The 22292-nt window shown below is 46.9% G+C and overlaps 1 protein-coding gene across 7 annotated transcripts in view; it reads right to left on the bottom strand.

Annotated features, from left to right (window-relative positions):
- Positions 1-710: 710 nt before the first annotated feature.
- BACH2 (BTB domain and CNC homolog 2) overlaps positions 711-22292 on the bottom strand; it is a 357223-nt gene continuing 335641 nt past the window's right edge. For all 7 annotated transcript variants that reach the window (XM_041766588.1, XM_041766571.1, XM_041766608.1 and 4 more), the window contains 2 exons: positions 11668-11874; positions 711-7120 (listed from right to left, as the gene is read on the bottom strand). In XM_041766588.1, coding sequence (XP_041622522.1) covers positions 6617-7120; positions 11668-11874 — 711 coding nt within the window. In that variant the 3' untranslated portion in view covers positions 711-6616. The remainder of the gene's footprint in view (positions 7121-11667; positions 11875-22292) is intronic.

The following is a 22292-nucleotide window of genomic DNA, read 5'->3' as shown; positions in this document are numbered from 1 at the left end:
GACCACCCACGTCCAGCTCTCCTCATGGTCGTCTAGCCTACCAGCCATTCGGTATCTTGCTTTCCCTTTACATTGCACTCCAGGACTCAAATGATCAAATACAGTTTCCTAGTTTAATGTTACTCCCTTAACCACAATTCTAAACTCCCTGCCCTGCTGATCATCGTATCTTGGTGTTGGTTTAGTGCCCCTTGCTCTCTGGTTACTTTTAGTTAGCTTTCTGTTTTATTTATTCATTTAGTCAGTCAGTTAAATCTGCCCCCAACATGGGGCTCAAACTCACCACCCTGAGATCAGAGTCACATGCTCCCCTGACTGAGCTATCTGGGCACTCCTAGCTTTCGGTTTTCAATTAGACCTGTTATTTTGCGGTAACTGTAGATCCACATGTCTTTGTACGAAACAATACCCTTCACCAGCTGCCCTTCACCAGCTGATGTTTTGTGTGGCTATGGCACATCGAAGCCAGGAAATTGCGTTTAATGCCTTTTATCTGCTTTCCCAGGCATTGGGAAATTTTTTTTTTTTAATTCAGAGCTGAGGAGTTACACTAGCATTATCCCATTTTTTAGGTCTCTCGTCAGATTAATCAGGCAGCAGTTAAGGGTCCATGCTAGAGGAAGACCCATGGCCTCTCTGGGAGAAGAGATTTCCTATGGCCTCCAGTCCCGTGATCCGTAACACAGGGAGCAGAGGCAGGGAAAACCAACTTACAATGCATAATGATATGTCTTTATTTCATCAACAGAAATGGTGTCTAGACAAAATTCAGTTAACACTAGCAATTCAATTGAGTGAAAATTCTTTTTTGCACAATAGTGTATTTACAATGAGTAAATGAAGTTTCAATTCATTAGTTCATAGCAATGCTTTTTTTCCCCCAAAATGGTAAAAATTCTTAGTTACAGAGAATAAGCATCAACAGCCATTTCATTTTTACAATAAAAACCACAACAAAAAACCACAATCACTTAGAAAAAAAAAGACAAGCCTAAGAACTAGTACAATAAAACGATGCATCGAATTAAGTTACATTAATCGCATAGAATCTGTGTAAAAAGTATGTAGAAAAACACCTGATGTAACCTGTTACAGTCGTTGAGCAGTTATGAGAGGTACAGAGGGTTATACAGGTAGATATGTGTGAAACTGTCCGTATGGTTCGACCTGGGGAGGAAGAAGAGAGGGGCTGCAGCCCCTTGCATACACTGAGAAGACCCTGTTTTGAATATGGCCTCTGGAGTTTGTAAGGCATATATTAGAGGTGCGCTTGCATCAGACTGGTTCTGGAACAAATCCTCCCAGGCCCTTCTGGCCTCACAAGCAGAGGTGGTGCTTGCCTCAAGCGGCTCACCGTGTCTAACCAGCACCCGGAGCTCCCAGGTGCACTCACCAGAGGTGGCAGGTCTTTCACGTCCGAGCGTGAATGGGCATCCCGGCCTTCACACACGCCAGCGGCATTGCTAGGACCCAGGGGAGGTCACCCCTCTGCCCGCAGGCATATTTGGGTAGGAGACTTAGCATCATCGGTAGGAAAAACCCTCTTTGTCCCAAATCCCTTCCCTCCTTCCTCATATACGTGTCCGGTCAGCCCCCCCAGGAACGCTTGGCACTGACTGAATGGTCTTGGTGCCCTTCTGCTTCTAAGGAGGGCCACTGTTTTATCTGAGGTCAAGAAACTGGAATGAAGTGAAAGTCAGAGTTGTTTATCCATTGCTTGGTAGTGAGATGCATGCACCACGTCACAACATTAAATCAAAGCTACAAAGTGGGCCTCTGCACCCAAGGGGTAGTCTTCACAGAACGGCAGCATCATTTTCCTATTACCATTAAAATGCACTGATACTCATTTGATATAAATATTATCTCCCCGGGTGGAGTGTAGGAAAATACTATACACTTCCTTTTCTTTGCAAGAAATGTTTTTGCACCGTCAGCCAAATAATTTATCCTCAATCTGCCACCATAGGTCCTTTCTATGTACAAATACGATCTGCACACACTATCTGTGTACAGATGTCATCTAGTCTATAGCATCAGTCTTTGACGCTCGGGTCAGGAGCCGGTTTGGCGGTACTGAGAACATCCAGATGGCCTCCATGCACACGGACCTCCCGCACGAATACCAACTCCACACAGGGTACTGCACTGTGGCCTGACTCGCCATTAACTGTGCCTACAACAAGATCCTCAATTTGGGGAAGGAATATTAACCTAGGATAGAGTGAACAGCTTTATTCTTAAACAACAACAAAAAAAATTCTGCCCCTCAGTCTATTTACAGTGATTTGAAGACAAGACTTGATTCCTGCTCCCTTTCAGGTCTGCGACTCCTCCAAAACTAGAAGCAGAAGGGGAGCAGTGTGAAGTCATTTGTTAGGCAGCTGCTAGTTTAAATGGGGTATAATGTAGAGACCCAGCCGGGTAGGTCTTTTGTAGCCGAGTAACCTTGCAGACTTTACCCACTTTGAGAGGTGCTGTGCTACTCCACAGGATGCAGAGCAGCCCAGAGGGACAGGGCTCTGGGATTTCTTAAAAGGCTTATAGTTTATACGCCTTTGTTTGTTTCTTCTTCCTTAATGGCATCATTAAGTATTAAAAGAGTAATTGTAGGTTTAGGCCTTTTTTTTTTTTTTTTTAAGATTTTTAAAAAGTCATCTCTACACCCAGTGTGGGGCTGGAACTTAACCCCAAGATCAAGAGTCGCTTGCTTTATCGACTGAGCCAGCCAGGCGCCCCTAGACCTCCCGATCATAGCTTCGAACTTCACATTGTGCCCACCTGATTTCTGGCAGTTCTCTCGTGCAAGTCCTAGAGCTGGTCCCTGGCCTCCTTTTTAAGGAGAAGTGGCAGTTGGCATTCTAATCACTAGCCTTTTTTTTTTTTTTTTTTTTTTTTTTACTTCCTTGGGAAAGCAATACAAGGATTAAATCCAAAGTCATAGTGCATCTTAAAAGCAGCATACTTTTAGAAAGACAGTTAATAAATTACTTATACAAAATAATGTTTTATACTGCAGCATCACCTCTGACGCCTGAGTCATTGTTAGGGAACCCGGAATAGAAATAGCAGGATGGCCTAGTAACTTTGCCAGCTCTTTTGTTTTGTTTTTGCAACTGTTTTGTTCCAGAATCAGTATGTAATGAAGTTTGATTTTATTCAAGGCACCCCCAGATAACGCAGAGAAACACACACATACAGCAAAGCACTCACCTGCCCAAAGCCTGACCAACCTGAATGAAATGAGGTTGTCTGGACACACAAGTAGAACAAAGGGAGATCCAAGGGGAGGACTAGATTCAGGCAGATGCTAACTAGCCACAGGGCCACCTCCATGGTCCCCACCCCAGCAACTCATGCCCACCTCTTCGGAGACTCAACTGGGCCATGGCAGGGATCTTCCTCAACAGTCCATGGCTGGAGGGTCCTTTATTTTTTATAAGGAAGGACCCATAAGAGCACAACTAAATGTCACCGCACTGTGCAAACACTATTTCTTGCTCTTAACTTACTTTTCTTTTTCATAAAAGACACGGGCCTCAACCTATCTCCTTAACCCCAGGTTAAGGCTGGTTTTTAAGACTCCACTCGAGGCTATTTGGATTCTGGCCCCCAGCTAGTCCTCCCTGTGAATCCATCCAGAAACAATTTTGACGAACACATGGTTCAGGGTAGTAAAAGACAGGACAGGTCATGGAGACAATTGCACAGAGCCAGTCACTGTTTATGGTACATAGTGAACATAATCCCAAGTTGTTAAAAATCTCTAAGAAATGGAAAGAGTTTTTTCAAGCAGTGTTTTTAACCAGTTCCCCATAGCAGGGGTTTGGTTGAGGAAGAGGAGGAAAAGCGAGGTGGGGGTAGATGGAGGGAGAATGTGGGCTGGGTCAGGGTGGAGGGACCTAGGGAGAGCCTTCCCCACCTGGCCGCTGCCGGCCGCGCAGGTGTGTGCAGACCGAACGACAGGGAGACAGGGAGACAGGGAGACGGACGGAATGTGGTCAAGACTACCAGTTGCACATGAGTTGTCACCAGGGTGAATCACGCCAACAAGTTGGTTTGGACCTGGTTATGATACTAGCAGAGAACATTCTTTTTTTTTTTTTTTTTCCAAAAGAAGAGGAGGTCACTTAAAAGAGGCAACAAGAGAGTTAAAACACAAACTACTGTTGGTTGACTCCTCCACCGTAACACATACCTGTGGCCTATCACAGGATTCACACTGAATTTCAATCCCAGCTGTCACCAGTTTTCTACAAAGGCAAACCCCACGGTGAAACACAGCACGGTTCCACTAGGCCGAGAAATTCCAACAACCCTCATAAGAAGGGCAGCTCCAACTCCGAGCTGCGGCAAAGTCCGTCTCAGACTAGCACACGCAGACACGCACACATGAGGAGAAACAGAAACCCAGAGGCAGGTTTTAAAAGCGGAACTATTTTTAAAGAAAAGTCTTTTTTTTTTTATCCTACCGCATGAACCAACAAATTTCTGGCATTCATACATATTTAAACATTTAGCGCTAATATTTGTACAGAAAAAAGTTAATAATACTAAAACATATGTTACTATGATTTCACTTTTCGCCTACATCATATACTAATTTCCCCTTTTACATGCAGCTTTAATATTGTCCAAACAATGGCACAAATAAAGAAACAAAGTCAACCATCTACTCCCCACTGCCCACCACCCCATCCCCACATCAAACCTTTCGGGACTCTTCCCGCAGCCCGGCTGGAGGGCCCACCGGAGGGAGGGAGCCGATTCCTCCTCTTAGGCTGGCGGCAGGGTCTGGGCACATCTTCCTGTAAACGTGGCCAGGGGCCAGCACGCCCCCAAAGCCAAGGGAAGCTGCTCTCCGTGGGTTGCAAGCCAACCAGTTTTGCAGCAAGAGAAGAAAATTATCATCAGGTGAGGGTAGGTGTGTGTGTGGCGGGGAGGGGGGCAGGGAGGGCTCCTTGGCCATATCGTGTCCAAAGCCTCAGAATGAAATCTGCCTTCGGACAAGAGATGAGCAGAAAAACCTCAGAATTCAACTCAAAGCATCTGGAGAGGGGGAAGGAGAAAGAAATACTTCTGCCTGCGTCAGGGACAGACCCCAGGCTCACGTGCGCCCCCCCTCCCGCTCTGCTCTCCCCTCCTCTGGGCGAGCTGCATCAGCCCAGGATGCCACTTACAGGCAACTCCAGGTGCTGTGATGCAAACTCACTCAGGTGAGACATCCTGGGAGCCCGGCCTGGGCAGGGGAGGGGCGGGGTGGCCGATCCATCGATCCATCGGCCAAATCCTTCCAAAAAGTTCCTCCCCCACTGCACTTCCAAGGGCAGGCAGAGGCCTGAGGACCGGCTGAAATGAATGGGACTCGCCCCCTGGGTGAGAAAATAGTAATAACTTGATTTTTAGGAGCCAATGCCTGCTGAGTTCTGGAACAAAATCATGGGTTCCTGCTGTTTGGATGCACTTTCGAGCGGACGTCCACACTCTCTCCCCACTTAGGAGTCTGAACGTCCAGCATCAACTCTGAACTCTCCGCATTTAAACTTTGCTTCCGGGAAAGGTGGGGAGGAGGTGAAATATAAAAATATTCAAGCAGATTATTGTCTACACATCCTAGGATGAATTCATTATTTGGCAAGATTATTTTTCCTACATAATTATCACCTGAGTGCTTTTTAATTAGCTAAAATGTCTTACTTTTTAAACTAAAAGCAAAGAATATACAGTATACTTGAGTTATACTGAAGTAACAACTTCATTTAAGAAAATAGGTTTGACCCAAAACTCAGTGCAAGTGGCAAAGTTGACCATGACTGTACAGTATCTGCAAGAAAAAAAAAAAAGAAAAAAAGAAAAACAAACCCACGACACTCAGATGACACCAGCTGATGGTGCCCAAAGCAAACCAAGCGACAACAAAAAAGGGTCTGAGATAAAACCTCCAAAAAAAAAAAAAGCTTCCAACACTGAATTCTGATCCATAAATAAGTACAAATTGAAATTGAACTGCGAAGCAAGAAAAATGACCATGTTAACGGTTACCAAACTAGTTCTAGCATCGGAGACAAAAGAAGAGGAATGTTGGAACCTGTTGGTAAATGAGAGATGAAGTTTCCAGTTTCAGGATGAGAGAATTGAGGCATGCAGGACTTTTGCATATGGATATATATATATTTTATATATATATATTATATATAATATGTACAGTCTAGCTATAAAACTTTGATGTGTATAGAAGCTGTCTTCAATGAAAAAAATTGAACATTCAGAAGAAATTCCTGAGATAGGGTTTGTGACATGGGCCACTGAGAAAAAAAATCCGTGGTTGGGTCCTGGAGGTGTTATAGTCTATCCCTGTTGAGACTGAAATTCACCCACAGACAGGCAGTGCCACCACCGCCGCCGCCCCTTGCCGGGCAAGGGCTAGCACCATTGGGAAGGTAACTGTACCGCTCGGCGCGGAGAGAGGAGGGAATACTCAGAGACAGTATTGCTGCTAAGAACGCTGTAGTGTGCACCGATTCCTTCTAGGTTCTTCCAGACGGCAGAAGAGCAGCACGGCGGGCTGCCCGGGGAGCACCTGGGGGGCGGCGGGGCCGCCAAGTGGGCCGCGTCCCTAGGTGTACTCCTTCCTGGGCTGCTCGTCAGTTGTACACTTGTCAGTCATTTCCTGGCAGAAGTCCACGGTCACCGTCTGGCTCCTGGATTCCAGCGGAGGCCCCCTCTCCGGGAAGCCCCCCGGGTCGCTGCCCTCCGGCCTCCTCGTGCAATTCTCGGAGGAGGAGGAGGAGGAGGAGGAGGGGGGGGCGCCGCCGGGAGCCCAGGGGGGGCCGGGGGGCGCGGGCCCGGGCTCCAGGCAGCAGGGCGCGCTCTCCCCCGCCGCGCACTGGGGGGCGGCCAGGTTCTGCTCAACGCCCAGGGGCGCAGCGTTAATACCGGCGGCGGCGGGGAGGCCCACGGGCCTGAGGACGGGGCAGTACCGGTGCAGGGCCTGGATCTGCTCGGGGCTCTGGATGTCGCGGCAGACCTCCTGGGAGAGGCAGGAGAAGTTGTCCAGCAGCTCCCCCATGCAGGCCTTCAGCTGGTTCCTCTCCGACAGCAGCTTCTCCTTCTCGCACACCTGCACCACAGAGAAGGACAAGGCCCCGTCAAGCCTGACCCGGAGGACAGGAGCCCTCGCTCCCGGGCTTGCTGCTGCACTCTGTTACACGGGGGCTCACGAACGCGCAGGCCAGGATCTGGGGACCCACAGACCAGGTTCAGGGAGCTGGGCCTGAGCAGCCTACCCGGGCGTGCCAGGGAGCCCGACAGACAGACCAGACAGACGCCTTCCGTGCGGCAGCTCTTTGTCGTTCTCTGGGGTCTTGCAAAATTATCACCTGCCAGAGAACTGCAGGGGGTCAAGGTGCTGGTTTCTGGGAATTTGGGGGTTCCAGAGAACCAACTGGAAAACTCTCAGTCCCAAAAGTGTAGTTGGAAAAAGCTCCCCCAAACCATTAGGCTGCCATTCTTGAAGGTCAGAAATTGACCAATTCCAACTCTATGACATTTTGGAAAGAGGCAACATTATGGGGACGGTAGAAAGACCAGAGGTGGCCAGGGAGTGTGGAGTGGGGGGAGAGAGGGATGGGCAGGTGAAGCACAGAGGATCTTCAGGGCAGCAGAATTACTCAGTGTACAGCCAGGATGCATCTACTGTCCAAATCCACAACCTACACAACACCAAGAGTGAGCCCTGATATAAATTATGGGCATTGGGTGACTATGATGTGTGCATTCAAGTTCCTCAACTGTAACAAATGCACTACCCGGGTGGGAGGTGTTGATGATGGGGGAGGGGGTGAGTGTACAGGGGTAGGGGGTAGGGGCATCATTCAATTTTGCTGTGAACCAAAACTTCTCTAAAAAAGAAGTCTATTAAAAAAGTCAACAAAAATCACAATAACAAAAAGTGGCCATTGGCAATGTCACACGGTTCGATTAAACCTCAGCGGGTTTTCTGGCCTTTGGGGGGTACAGACTGCACAGAGCAGGTCCTCTCTGGGACAGGTGGGGACCGTGCAGCGGGTCATGGGCATCGATCCTCCGCGGACACAGGGAGGACAGACAGAGGCGTGGAGACCGAGCCCTAGCAGAGCAGCCTGAGGTTCTGAGGTTGTCCTCCAAGAAAATCCCACAGGAGTTCTTGTGTTACTAAAATTCATCATCCCATCAGAGAGATGAATTTCACCACTAGGGGGGAAGCTGGTGAAGGTTACACCTGAACTATCTGTGCGAGGAGAGAAATTATGGGGGTTCCATGGGGCACACCCAGTGAGAGAGATGAGGAAACTGGACATCACCACCAGATGGGAGGGGGAATGAGTTGGGGGTGCGGCAGAGGGAGAGGGAGAGAGAAAGGAGGAGAGGGAAGGGAACATACGAGATGGGGGCTCCGACATGGTTGCTGCACGTGCTGGAGCATGAATGCAATCTGGCAGGCAGCGTGGGCATGTGTGTCGGAGACAGAGATTTACACGGGGAAAGGGCACCTGCTAAAATATTTATAAATTTATCAAGAAAACATGTTTTAAAAATGAAAAATAAACAGATGTACAAGTGCAAGTTGAGAGAAATACATTATGCAACTTTGCAAAAGCTGAGTGGTGTGCCGGAGGCAGTGTGGGAGTGGGGGGTGAGTGCGTGTGTGCCGGGGACTCGCGGGGCGTACTGGCCTCCCCCCTCTGCCCCCATGCCAGCGCCATCCTTGACACCCAGCTGGAGGGCGGTGGATAAGAAACAAAGTACATCTGGAGGTCCCTCCCGAAAAATCTTACATTTGTGGCTGTGCCACCCAGAGCGCCCAGAAGCACTGGGGGCCTGCAGAGCCAGAGGCAACAGTGCCTGGTCCCAGGAGGGCCATCTCAGTCCCTGTTATGCCACATTATCTTGGCCAAGCCATTGACACACACCCCCCTCCCCACCGATATGCAAACTGTTGCGGACCACTTTTAGGGAGAAGAAAAAGAAATGCTTCTCCTCCTTCCCTTTCCTCAGCCTTCAATATGCCACGTGCTTCATTCTCTTGCCTTTTGATAAAGATAAAAGGCAGATTTGAGGAAAGTATACTATTATCATGGAATGCATTTTTATGGCTGTATTACAAAATTGTTGAAAATAAAGGGTCTAATGGAAACACTTAATGAGGAAGTACAGGGGCTCTATCACATGTACCTCCCCCCCTTTTTTAAGTGAATAGACCGTGTAAAGTAAATTAAGTAAAGGATATAAATTCTGTTGTTTCAGTTTTAATATTTCATGACTGATTTTATAGATGAAATTATATTTTACCATAAATAGGAAGAAGAATTTACACAGCCTGTTCTATTTGATGTGAAATAGCAAATCCCATTTCTCTGCAGTTGTAAAGAAAATTCATTATAATGTCTTTAGTTGTAAGAGATGGTTTTGTTGTGATTAGTTACAATGATAATAAAACAACCTTTTCAAATGACCATAAGAAAAAAAAAGTGTTTTGGCTCTGCGCAGGAAAGGCAGTATAAACCCAGGCCTTGGTTACCGGGGTGAAGCTCTAAGTCACAGATGTACATTGATGAGCTCGGAAAACTCTCACTCAGTGGGAAAATGCAGCCTATTATTTAAGGGGTCTCCAGAAACAGTGGGAGGAGAGGTAGGAGACGCCCTCTCCGTCCTTCAACTGAACACTATCAGCAAAGTGCTTTGTGTATCTGCCTGGTGTGTGGCTTAGACTTTGCTATGTGTTCAGTATTACAAAATTACAAGGAAAGAATGCTAATTACAAAAATCAGGTATTTCTCAAATACAGGTGATGAGAATCGTTCTGCTTTCTGGAGAGGGGCACGGGGCCGAATGACCATGGACCTGTGCTCAGGGCCCCGAAAGCCCGTCCTTGGCAGATCAGCCTTGCTGGGTCCCTGCCGAAGCCCCGCCAGCTTTCAGAAGACCCACGTTCACCAGCAGCGATGTCTTGCTTCCTTATGTGGCTTAAATGCAAACTGTTCTTGTCGTTGTTAAAGCAACGTTAAAAAAAAATTGGGAAGAGAGAAGGAATTTGTAATCCCACAACCCAGTCACAATTTCAGATACATTTCAGGGCAAGAGACGTTTCCTGAGAGGCATCCCTGGCCCTGCTGTGGTGAGACTAGGGGATGATCCAGTCACTGACCCTGTTGTGAGGAACCTATGGCTTCGCCCAGGAGCTGTGGGGGACAGACACACACACATAGATGAGGCAAGACTGCTGGGATGAGCAGGAAGCCAGAGGTCAGATCAGGGCTCCAGGGCTGGGTGCTCAGCCTCCCCAGGGACTCAGGAAAGGGGTTTCCTTGAGAGGAGGCAGTAATCTGATTCTTAAAGGATGAAGTCAGAGAAGAAAAGAGCCAAGGAATGTCCATGGTAGAGGGGAGCTAGCACAAACACAGAAGCAGAAAGAGCAAGTGGCAGGAAGTGCAGAGCGTTTGATTTTATTATCGGTCAAGTTTGGAGTGGAAGGTGATTCTGGATGTAGCTACAGACTAAACCTGTATGAGCAAGTATGAATGTCTTCCTAAGAAGCTTGGGCTTTATTTGGCAGGTGAGGGGAGGCCCTGCCAGGAGCAGTTCCCCTGCTTGGTGGGAGTTGACCAAAAGGAAAACAGACTCTGAAGTCCTGGATGACCTTTACTCATGCTTTTCAAATGTCTCATCTCGTTCTTAGGTTCTCATCGGGATGGTGGCTTACCATGAGGCCCAGGATCACCGTGTATGGTCTGAGGACCCAAACTTAGATCATAAGCACATCACTGTGGCCTCTCTCTTCTTCAGCCTGACACGACATGGCACCTGAGATGTTCCCGGTATTTGGCCAGCACAAAGGTTGAGCTGAATGACGTTGCACTCTCTGCTTTCAGAGCTAAGTCAGGAGCCAGAGGCCACCTGGATTTACTTCCTGTGGCTTAAGCTTGCTTACCAAGGAGAAGGGGGCACCAAGCTCCCAGTGAGGGGAGCCTGGGAACTTATTCCCTGAGACAAAATACTCTCAGGCACGGGGAAGAGGAGCCAGCCACTTGGAGGCAGAACTGCAAACTCAAGGACCCTGGAGCTTCGAGGGGCTTCAGGTCATGTGGTGTCCTATCTGGATTCTACATTCTTCTGTGGGGGCAGGAGAAAGCGGCAGTGGCAGGTTACAAGATTTGGAATCAGGCAACTGGGTTTGCATTCAGGCTCTGCCACAGAGCGGGGAGTTGGCAAAACTCTCTGCACTCATTTCCTCCTCTGAAAATGGAGATAAAATAGAACCTAAGTCATAGGGTTGATGTGAGGATCTAATGTGATCGTTTACAAAAAACAGTTGGGAATAATACCTGGCCCACACGCGTACGCAAAGGATGTTAGCAGCTAGGACATGTTGAATGGAAAAAACCCAAAGGACTACCTCTATATGTGTGGCTGAAGGCCATAAAATATTGAAACGTGATTACACACCTGCACAGACACACACAATTGCAGATATAAAGCTACTACTTTTGTTGAGAAACTTGCTTGAAAATAACCCCAAACTTCCCAGAATGCTGACCCTTCCCTCCACTTGTCTAGCCTCCACCACTGCAACTTTGCACGAATCCTGCTCACTCCAGGTTGCCGACAGCAACGAACGGGTCAACTCACCAATTTGCGGATTTCACATTCTAAATTCTGAATACAGTCCAGTTTCCGCTTGCGGCAGCGCTGGGCCGCGATGCGGTTCTTGCTGCGCCGTCGGACGTCGTGAATGAACTCTAACTGTTCTGAGGTTAGCTTGTGCATCTTAATCATCATCTGGAAATCGTTCCTTGGAAGATCTGTGATTTGATCTACAGGAAAGGGAAGTTTGACCTGAAACCAAGAACAGCAGAATATGATTATGGTGGTTGGGTTTTAGTTGGAATTCCAGCTGGCAAAACATCAAAAAAAAAAAAAAAAAAAAAAAAAAAAGGTAAAACCTCCTTTTTAGGATGACCAAGTAGTATGGAAACTACTGAATGCAGCCAGTGATCAAGTCTTTCTTGTTTCAGAGAGAAATAAGATGTAATATTTAGAGAGTCAAAGAGAATGTGAACACAAATTATTATTATTTTTTAAAATATTTTATTTATTTATCCATGAGAGACCCACACAGAGAGAGGCAGAGACACAGGCAGAGGGAGAAGCAGGCACCATGCAGGGAGCCTGATGTGGGACTCGATCCCGGGATTCCAGGATCACGCCCTGGGCCAAAGGCAGATACTCAACCACTGAGCCACCAGGTGTCCCGTGAACACGAATTATAACGTGGTTATCATTCCTGAGATTTCTGAAGCAAACAGCATGGGAGCTATTGGAGAATGCATACTTTTTCACTGCTGTAGCAATTTTGTAACAAGGGCTAGATAGTTGAAACCTACTTCCATGGAGCCTGGACTCCACAAAGAACAATTCACAGACAGATACCATCTAAGGAATTATGGGAATCACTTGAATGAGAAGAGCACCACACACTTCGAAGGGGCTGGAAAGATGAAACCACCAGTGTGATTTTCAGTGCCATGGCTTAAGGAGATGCAGCGAGAGAGCTCAGGTAGGCTACACCGAGGTGGACTAGGAGCTGGAAGTGGGCTTTAGTCCTAGGAGACGTGACACTTCAGGCTAGTTACCTTACTTCTCTGGGCCTCAATGTTCTCATCTGCAAAATGGGGCATGCGTTTGAGCTGCATAGGGCTGTACAAAGTTGGGCACTTTGGCAGATTGTATTTTCCAAAAATACAATGGCCATCCCATCTCACATTTTCTTTTACAACATGATGGTGACTTTTCTCCATCAAGGTGGGGGGAGATGCACATTCCTGCCTCTCAATCATCGCCATGCGGTGGGAGTCACAGTGTGTGGTTTGAGGCGAGGTTATAAAAGGAGCTGTAGCTTCTTCTTTAGGCTCTTAGACTGCTCCCTCTGGAGGAAACCAGCTGCCGGGCCTACAGGACTCTCAGGCAGTGCTGTGGAGGGCCTAGGCCCATGTGGAGAAGAACTGAGGCCTGCAGCCAACTATCAGCGTTGCCTGGCCACTCATGTGAACCAACTACCCCGGACGTGGATTCTCCAGGCCTGTCACACCTTCAGATATGGAAGCCCCAGCCACTGACTTCAACCTCATGACGTATCCCAAGCCAGAAGTGCTCAGATGGGCCACTCTTGAGTTCCTGCCCCAAAGAAGAGATGATAAATGATTTAAGCCATGGAATCTGGGGGCGATTTGTTATGCAGCGGTGAGAACTGATGCAGATACTGTCAGCGGCAAGATTCCAACTTCCAAACCCCTGACAAAGGCAAATAAGCATTATCCAAAGACGGGACGTGAGTCTCTGGAGGGATGGATCTGTGACCTCCTTATATTCTGTCAAATGCACAGGCCTGAATCTTCCAGCAGTTCCTCACCGCCCTCTCCTGGTGATGCAGGGACTCCTGGGTTTGGTTCTGGATCTGTTTCAGAAAAGGAAGGTTGCGTGTTGTTTGGCCAAGAGACAGTGTCTCCCAGCTCAGCTTCACTGAATTCTTGCTTACATCAGCGTCTGCTTCGCGAGGACCAGCAGATGGCACCATAGACCTAAACTTCAAGTGCCCGCCCAGCGCTGTCCAATGCAAATAGCAAGAGCTGTGATTTTGCATTTCTAGGAGCCACATTAAAGGGAGTGAAAAAAACAAAAACAAAAACAACCAACAACTGAAATTCATTTTAATAGTATATTTAACTTAGCCCAGTAGGTCCACGATATTTTCAACGTGTAATTAATATAAACATTATTGAGTTACTTTACTGTTTTGGCAGCGCATTTTCAAAATTGGAGGCCTATTTTTTGCTCTTGTCACAATTCAGAACTAGGCACATTTCTTTTTCTTTTTTTCTTTTTTCTTTTTTACATTTCTAGGGCTCCATAGCCACGCGTGGTTTGTGGCTGCTACACTGGACAGCACAGCCCTAGAAGACGGGACAAATGGGATGCAGTGAACTTAACCAGAAAACCAGGAGAGGCCGGGTCTCATTGATCAAAATATTTTTGGGTGAAGACACCAACCCCTCGTTAATATGCAGAAGCTGCAGTGTTATGTCTGCGCTGTTCAGGGGAGTGAGATGAAGATACTTTAGTGTGAGCTCAGGCTTTTTCTTTGATTGCATCAGATGCGGGAAGATGAGTCTAGATCCTGGCACTGACGGCCAGTTAATCCCCACGCACAAAGGCAGCCCCACTGCGCGATCATTTGACTCTTCCGTGGCTGGATGCGACTGCTTTGTCAGGGTCCTTCATAGCTCTGAGCCTGCTGGACGTGCCATTTGCTGAGGGCTCCCAATGGGTGCTCTGATTCAAACTCCGCCTGGCGAACCCTGCCCCGTGCCACCTGTGCCATTTCGGCCCAAGAAAGCAAAGTGGCGACAGCTCGCATTCCACCACAGTCAGCCCAGCCCTGCTCCCACCGCTGAAGGCCGGCAGCCAGGGAAAGCCAGCAGGCTTTGTCCACGGGCTGTGTTTGCACAGGGCTCATAATGATCCGAAGAATGTTTGATTTCCCTTTATACCATTTGGATAACAAACAGACACGCCAATCCTGGACGGTGCCTAACTCACACAGAGATGAGCCTGGCGGGGACACGGATGTCTCCACACCAGGAAGAAGCTTGTTTGCACACACAGGTTGCAGCGCTGTGGGGCCTCGTGGGGTCTCCCCTTCTGCTGACGACAAAGCAATGCTGCTTCGGCTCTGAATCCTGTTTACTTCTCTTCCGAAAGAATATACACCTACGGTTCGGGGCGCAGGGAAAGTCAAAAGGCCTTCTAGACCAAGAGCTACTGCATTTAACATCATCCAGACAGAGACTATAAAACACCAGGGAAACAGGACAGAGGTTGACAGGAAGAGGAAAAATCAACAACGCTCGTTTCAAAGTCCTCGAAGCAAAAGGCCATAGAAAGTTTCGGGAGAGCTGTTGCAACTCCAGCTGCTTTTTAAAGAGGTCAAAGGAAAAGAAAATAGGCAGCTCTAGACCTTCCTCCACGTAAAAGAAACTAGAGTGGCCGGGCGGTGGGGTTTCTTTTTAATAGGCTCCGTTAGGCCTCAAGCAAGGGAGAATTCACACTGCCCACCCGAGGGAAGTCCCGAAGTGTTTGGGATAGAGCAGTGGGAACACTGCTATTTTCAGAGGAGTAAGTTCCAAGCCAGTGGGCATCTTCCCTGCAGATGAAGAGCAGCCACAAGAGCCCCTTATCGGGAGGGGAGAACAGTCCATTCTGAAGCTGGCAGGCACCCTAACACTCCCCTAAAGGAGCTCGAAAGTCAGCTAATGCGACCTGGCCTTAGAAGGTTCGAACACGTCGAGACGGGCAGAGGCCCTTCTCCCTTTCTTCTGGCAAATTCTCACAACCCAAATAGGCCCTAGAGGGCTTAACATCTTATTTCTTGTCCCTCCACACATTCTTCCAGGGTTTTACTTCTCAGCTGTGGGTTCATTTTCATTCACTGGACTCTCAGTGCAAAACACCTGACCTCTCAAGATGAAACGTCCTGCCAGCTGCCGTCACCACCTGCCTGGACACAGGCCTGCAACCCCGGTCCACCTGCAAGACCCACAGGAGGCTGAGCACGCTGCACAGAAGGGGGCAGGGCCCATGGGATGGAGCGTATGGTTTCTCATGGCTGCTGCTCATGCCCGCCCCCACTTTGGTTTTCAGTAGAGACTCCAAAAGTCAGGGGCAGCCACGGAGGCAGCCAGCCAAGGGCCCAACAGGGCCCATGGGCCAGAGCCACAGTTTGCACCGTCTGCTGCTGTGGATTTGCTGCTCAGTGGCTTGGGCCTTCTGGAGCACAACTGGAAGTACAGGACAGGGGGCTTTCCAGTCCTGTCCCAGGACCTGCCTGGACCCAAACAGCCACCAGAGCCAGGTTAGGCCTTTTGGGGGTCCCAGCTCATGAGCACATGGTGAAATGGGTGGTCGCTGCAGGATGCTGAGGGACCTCTGGCCCTGGGGGCTGGGAAAAGGTGGAAGGAAAGTTATGACATCTAGATGGCAAATGAAACCTAAATATTTCTCCTCCAGGGCCTGAGCAGGGGTGCCGGGGGACCCTGCAGTGCCAGCGCCTCCTCCCGTCCAACAGGAATCAGTTCCACTTCTCTCTTTACCCACGACCACCTCGTTCTGCGGCCAAAACTACCCCCTGCTCCCAGTTAAACAAAAATACCATTAAAGGTGTGCTATATGTTGGCAAATTGAATTTAAATATAAAAAATGTAAAAAAAAAATTATATGAGAAATAGAACTTCTTGCAGAAAATTCAAATGAGACAAAAGGTGGAGAAAAAAAATTCCCACTCCCAAACAATGGCTGTCTCGCTCTGGTGACCTCGGTTTTCCCTGCATCCTTTTTACAGGGTTGTAAGCAGACCACAGCCACCTCACTTCACCATGCCTCTTACCACATTTCACCTGCCTGGAGCTGCAGGTTTGCTGAATGGGAGCTACTGGAGAAACGGGACAGAGATGCAAAAGTTGTGGAAAAAGCTGAACACAAGCATTTCCTCTAGAAATATCAGCCGAAGCTGGTTTGTGAATCCTTTTTCCTACCCCCTTTCTTGGTTTCACTATCCGGTGTTGAATAGAAGCGGCAGGAGTTGGATCACACTAACGGTACCCTTAGGCCCAGCGTCTTTAACACCTGTGCTCTAACGAGGCCCTCAGTTCTCTGTACCTTGTCAGGGGAGGAAGCGAGATGCCCCCCGGGCTGACGAGTCAGTGCTGCTGGCCGGCGGACAGCCAGGTCCACGCAAGACAGATGCTTGTGACAGAATGTCCCATTGCCACTAAGAAATGTTTCCCACACAATTGTCCTCCTACCCTCTATTCTCATGGTCCATTTTCCAGAACAAACGCAGGACACCTGGGATTTAGTTGTACTGCAATTAATTAGCCGCGTGACCTCAGGCCAGTCTTTCATTCTCTCTATCCTGAAGTTCTTTGAGGATCTGTGAGAAAGGAAGATAATAATACATGCCCTACTTAGCTTACAGGATTGCTATGAAGAATAAAATTGGGTAACAGATGGAGAAAGTGCTTTGAAAAGTCTGAATTGCCTGATAGGTATGAGGTATTATTAATTCTGTTTATTAGCGCTATCTTTCTTTGTCACATGGTTTCTTCTTCCAGACAGACTGTATGCTTTGGAATTCCCGATGCTAGGAACATTTTTCTAGACAACACAAAAACATCGTTTTAAGCAGAACTAGGGCCGACTTCTATGCTGCCTAGCAAAGTTTTCTATGAAGCAGACCAATCATCAGCATTTTAAAAAAGATGCCTGATTCAATGAACTGCAACAATGAGTGTAAAATTTTTACATACAACTTATGTCTGGAAGTTGACATGTGGGTGGAAGAATTAGGGTCAGACACAGCTCTTCCATCTTATTGCATGCCAGACATCATTTCTCCCTGCTCCCACAGTCATGTGTAAACCCAAACGTACACACATACTCACTGTCACATACTTTTATCCCTCCTGACATAAAATGTATTCATAAAGAAAGTCCAACTAATCAATGCTTTTGGCCATGCAAAGAAACTGTCGTTCTAATGTTTTCTTGCTAAAACCTACAATTAGGTAGAAATGCTTGCAGTATAAAACCATCCCACTACGAGGGTTACTACTCGGAAAATGCTTCTGACTTTTCTATAATTTTCAAATACTAAAAATGAACTCATAAACCAAAATGAGATGCCATTCCACATTCACTAGGATGGCTATAATAAAAAAAGGTGGACAGTAGCCAGTGCTGGTGAGGGTGTGAAGCAACAGGAGCCCTCGTACCCTGCTGTGGAAATGTAAAATGGTGGTTACCTTGGAAGACAGTCTGGTAGTTCCTCAGAAGGTTAGATATATAGTTATCATATGATTTAGCGATTCTGCTAGATGCACAATGAAGAGGACTGAAAACTTGTCTACAAAACACTTGTACACCAATGCCCACAGTAGCATTATTGATAATAGTCAAAAAGGGGAAACAATCCAAATGTCCTTCAACCGATCAATGAATCACCAAAGTGTGGTATATCCACAGAGTAAATTATTATTCGGCAATAAATAAAAGACAAAGCACTGATACATGGTGTACCCACTGGTACATCAATGGCAAGGATGAACCTTGAAAGCATTATGCTCAGTGAAAGAAGCCAGACACCAAAGGCCACACAGTGTAAGATCCCATTGTTATAAAATGTTCAGAATAGGCAAATCTTTATAGAGATAGAAGGTAGATTAGTGGTTGCCTGGGGTTAAGGAGAGGACGGTGAGGAGCATCTGCTAATGGGGATGGTGTTTCTTTTGGGGGTGATGAAAATGTTCTGGAATTAGAGTGGTGATGGTCCAAACCTTCATGAATCATTAAAAAAATCCCTGTGCTCACTTTAACAGGGTAAGTTTTATGGTGTGTGAATTATATCTCAATTAAAATAATGACCTTGTGTGAGATACACATAAATAAAATTCAAACGTTACAGAGGTACACAGAAATAAAACTTTCCTTATATTCTTCCCCAACCTTGCCTATTTTATCTTATTCTCTATACCACCTTTTAAGAAATAATATGTGTATTTATGAAGCAAACTAGGATCTTGTTATACATACTGTTTTGTTACTTTTTCCACTTTATATGACCTGTTTGTTTTTTTCATCATTGGAAGATAAAAATTCCCAAATTGACTTTTTAAGTAATATAGCAGACCCAAAAGTCATAAAGACAAAGATGCTCAACCACTTTACATAAAGTTTAAAATTACATAAAACTTAAAATTTTCTATATTGGAAAAAAATTCCCTAAATAAAAAGATCGAGTAGGAGAAAAAATGGGAAACGTTTCTAATAAAAGGTTAATATTCCTGTATTAAGGATTAAGGATCCTATAAATTGGTTTAAAGATGAACAGCACAAGTTAACAATGGGCAAAGATATAAAGTGGTGAGTCACAGGCAGGGAAATATAAATGGCACATACACACGAGAAAAGATGTCAACCTCATTAGTCATCATCTTTTGCCCATCAGATTGGCAAATTCTTAAAAAAATATTTATTTATTTATTTATTTATTTATTTATTTATTTATTTATTACAGACAGAGAGAGAGAGAGAGAGAGAGAGAGAGGCAGAGACACAGGAGGAGGGAGAAGCAGGCTCCATGCCAGGAGCCCGACGTGGGACCCGATCGCGGGACTCCAGGATCGCGCCCTGGGCCAAAGGCAGGCGCCAAATCACCGAGCCACCCAGGGATCCCCCAGATTGGCAAAATTTAAAAGGACTGGTAACAGCTAGTACTGGAAAGAACAAGGGGGAATGGACATTCATAAATTGGTGAAGGATACAACCTTTCAGGGGAAGTAATTAAGTAGTATTGCACAAATAAGCATCATCGCCTTTAACCCACTTATGGGATTCTAACCCACAAAAATAAAAGCACCACTACTAAATATGTTCACAAACATGTTTATTGCAGCAATTTTTATAGAAAGGGTAAAAACTGGAAAAACTGTTGAGAGATGGTAGCTGAATAAGCTGTGATTTGTGGGGCCCGTGGATATTAAAAAAGTTTGCTTTAACCTGATGTGACTGACCTACAGGCATGCACACAGGAGATAGCTCTGTGAAAGAAGCAAGCTGCTGTTTGATTATTTCAAAGAAGGAAGTAATTTTAAAAAGCTGATTGTTGGGGCACCTGGGTGGCTCAGTGGTTGAGCATCTGCCTTTGGCTCAGGCCATGATCCTGGGGTCCTGGGATCAAGTTCCATATCAGGCTCTCTGTAGGGAGCCTGCTTCTCCCTCTGCCTATGTCCTCTCATGAATTAATAAAATATAAGAAAAAAAAAGCTCTGATTGTTGAGAAAGGACAATACTGTGCTATCTGAAGCTCTTCTTCAAAGCTAGAGGACAGATGGAAAGGATGAGAGAAGTCAATATCGATGAGATGTTATAACCAGAAACACCTTACAGACTATAAGGGATGCCAGTACTTTTATTCTGATCTAACATTTTGGCTCCTTACAGAGGTGGAGGGAGAGAGGCTGAGAAGGAGCCTGGCCTGTCGGTCTGAAGCACTGGACAGGTGCCTGGCAGGAGGGGAGAACTCTCTTGTTTCCGACTTCAGTGTCTCCTTGGGCTTTACTTGGAAGAGGAGTCATGTGAACGCCTTATAAGAGCAGATCAGGGCAGGATCAGATCAACAGATGTCGGCCTCTTCTGGATCAGTTCAACTCAGGAAAAGGAGTGACAGTTCATATTGTGAATGAAGGATCTGCCTTATGGTTATTACTGGGGACCACACTTCCACTGAGTCAAAGTAACTTCCGGAAGCAACTTATTAACTCAGAGAGGACCAGTCATGCGGAGCCCCTGAGTAGACCTAATCTCTACTTTAGAAAAACTAAAATGCCAAACTGGGAAAGACATTTACCTTTACCCTAACAACCCTGTCCAAAATGCCCTTCTGAGAGGGGCTAAACGTGATCCTTGAAATGGCCTAGAGCTCTGGTAAACGTTTCCGCTTTCAGTGTTTAGAAATGCAAAGACCGTATTTCTTTTTGGAAAAGTAAATATATATATATTCTTTAAGACTTTTATTTATTTATTCATGAGAGACACAGAGAGAGGCAGAGACACAGACAGAGGGAGAAGCAGGCTCCTTGCAGGGAGCCCGAAGCGGGACTGGATCCCCATATTGGGATCACGCCCTGAGCTGAAGGCAGATGCTCAACCGCTGAGCCACCCAGGCCTCCAAGGTAAAAATATTTTTAAAGGGCTGATATCTTTCAGGGGGAGACTAGTCCTGTTCACGACTATTTTATAGGTTGAATCTTCCTTTTGAGTGGTTCATTTAGAACTGAAGCGTTCTAAAGGGAGACAAGTGATGTGGCCAAACATACAGGAAAAATGCATGTGCTCTTGTTGGTGGCATTTAATATGAAGTGACTTTTTTCCCTCTGCCTGTGTCTCTGCCTCGCTCTCGCTCTCTCTGAATAAATAAATAAATCTTTAAAAAAAAAAAAGACTTTATTTTTTTTATTCATGAGAAACACACGGACACGGGGGTGGGGGGTGCGCAGAGACACAGGCAGAGGGAGAAGCAGGCTCCATGCAGGGAGCCCGACGTGGGACTCGATCCCGGGTCTCCAGGATCACACCCTGGGCCCAAGGCGGCACTAAACTGCTAAGCCACCGGGGCTGCCCTGAAGTGACTTTAAGCCCATTTTCAGGATAGAAGAGAGACAAAAGGAGATATCAGAAATGGACAGTTCCTTGAACAAATGCCAATGTCATGACAACACAACCCATTCAGCTTAATGGTGGGGTTCCCCTTAGGGGAGAGGCAAAGACAAAGACATTTGTCCTTTTCTTGAAACACCAATCCTCAGCAAGAGAAGTCATTATGCTGATGAACCTGACCCATGGACTAGGCTTGTGCATCAGGGGTACTTAGGAACAAGGTGTAGGGGGGTGCGGAACCCAAAACTTCACCTAAGTTATGATCAGTTGGAGGAAGAGGAATGAGTGAGGGAAGAGAGAGAGTACAAACGTTTCACTGTTTTCACAAAAACAGTCCTCCCGGGTCATGAGCACAGATGCCACTGGCTGGGGCACCTGGGCACACCCAAACCTGAGGGGATATGGTGTATTCAGACAGAAGGGTTCTCATTCAATTTTCCTTTAGCTAAATTAAATCCTTTCAGTATGTTTCTTTCTCCATCCCCCCACCCCCTCCGGCAGTAAGAGGAGCGCCTGGACCAGGCTAGCAGGCAAAATGAGGAAGTGACCACAGGGCATCCCTGAAGTTGGCACAGGGAGCTTTGGGATCTATTTTCAAAACATGCCCTAACTAAAACCTCATGTGTTTCTTGCCAATCTTGCCGAGGCTGAATAAACCGCACGTGGCTCTGTGAAAAGGCACCTCACCCCGTGTGGCATTTCTGCTGTCTGGTTGGCTTAACATCCCTGCTTTACTAGGGGCTAATATCCAGGGAGGGCAGACGTGTACCGAGGGCGCTGGCCTAATGAGGACCACGCTTCATTTCCTCCTGTGGTTTCCAGATAAGCAGCTCTGAGGAGGGACTTCTCACGGTTTGCTCACACTGCTCCCAAGGCAGGTCTGAGACCCAGGTGCCAGTCTCAGGTTGGTTCCTTGTCAAGCAGCCAGACAGCACCAGATCATGACACAGACTCCCTCAGATCTTTGCAGGGGCCTCTCATGTTAC

This window comes from Vulpes lagopus, chromosome 1, assembly GCF_018345385.1.
Source record: "Vulpes lagopus strain Blue_001 chromosome 1, ASM1834538v1, whole genome shotgun sequence".
NCBI classification, from domain to species: domain Eukaryota; kingdom Metazoa; phylum Chordata; class Mammalia; order Carnivora; family Canidae; genus Vulpes; species Vulpes lagopus.
The sequence above is the reverse complement of the archived record's forward strand: the minus strand, read 5'-3'. Positions and strand labels throughout refer to the sequence as shown.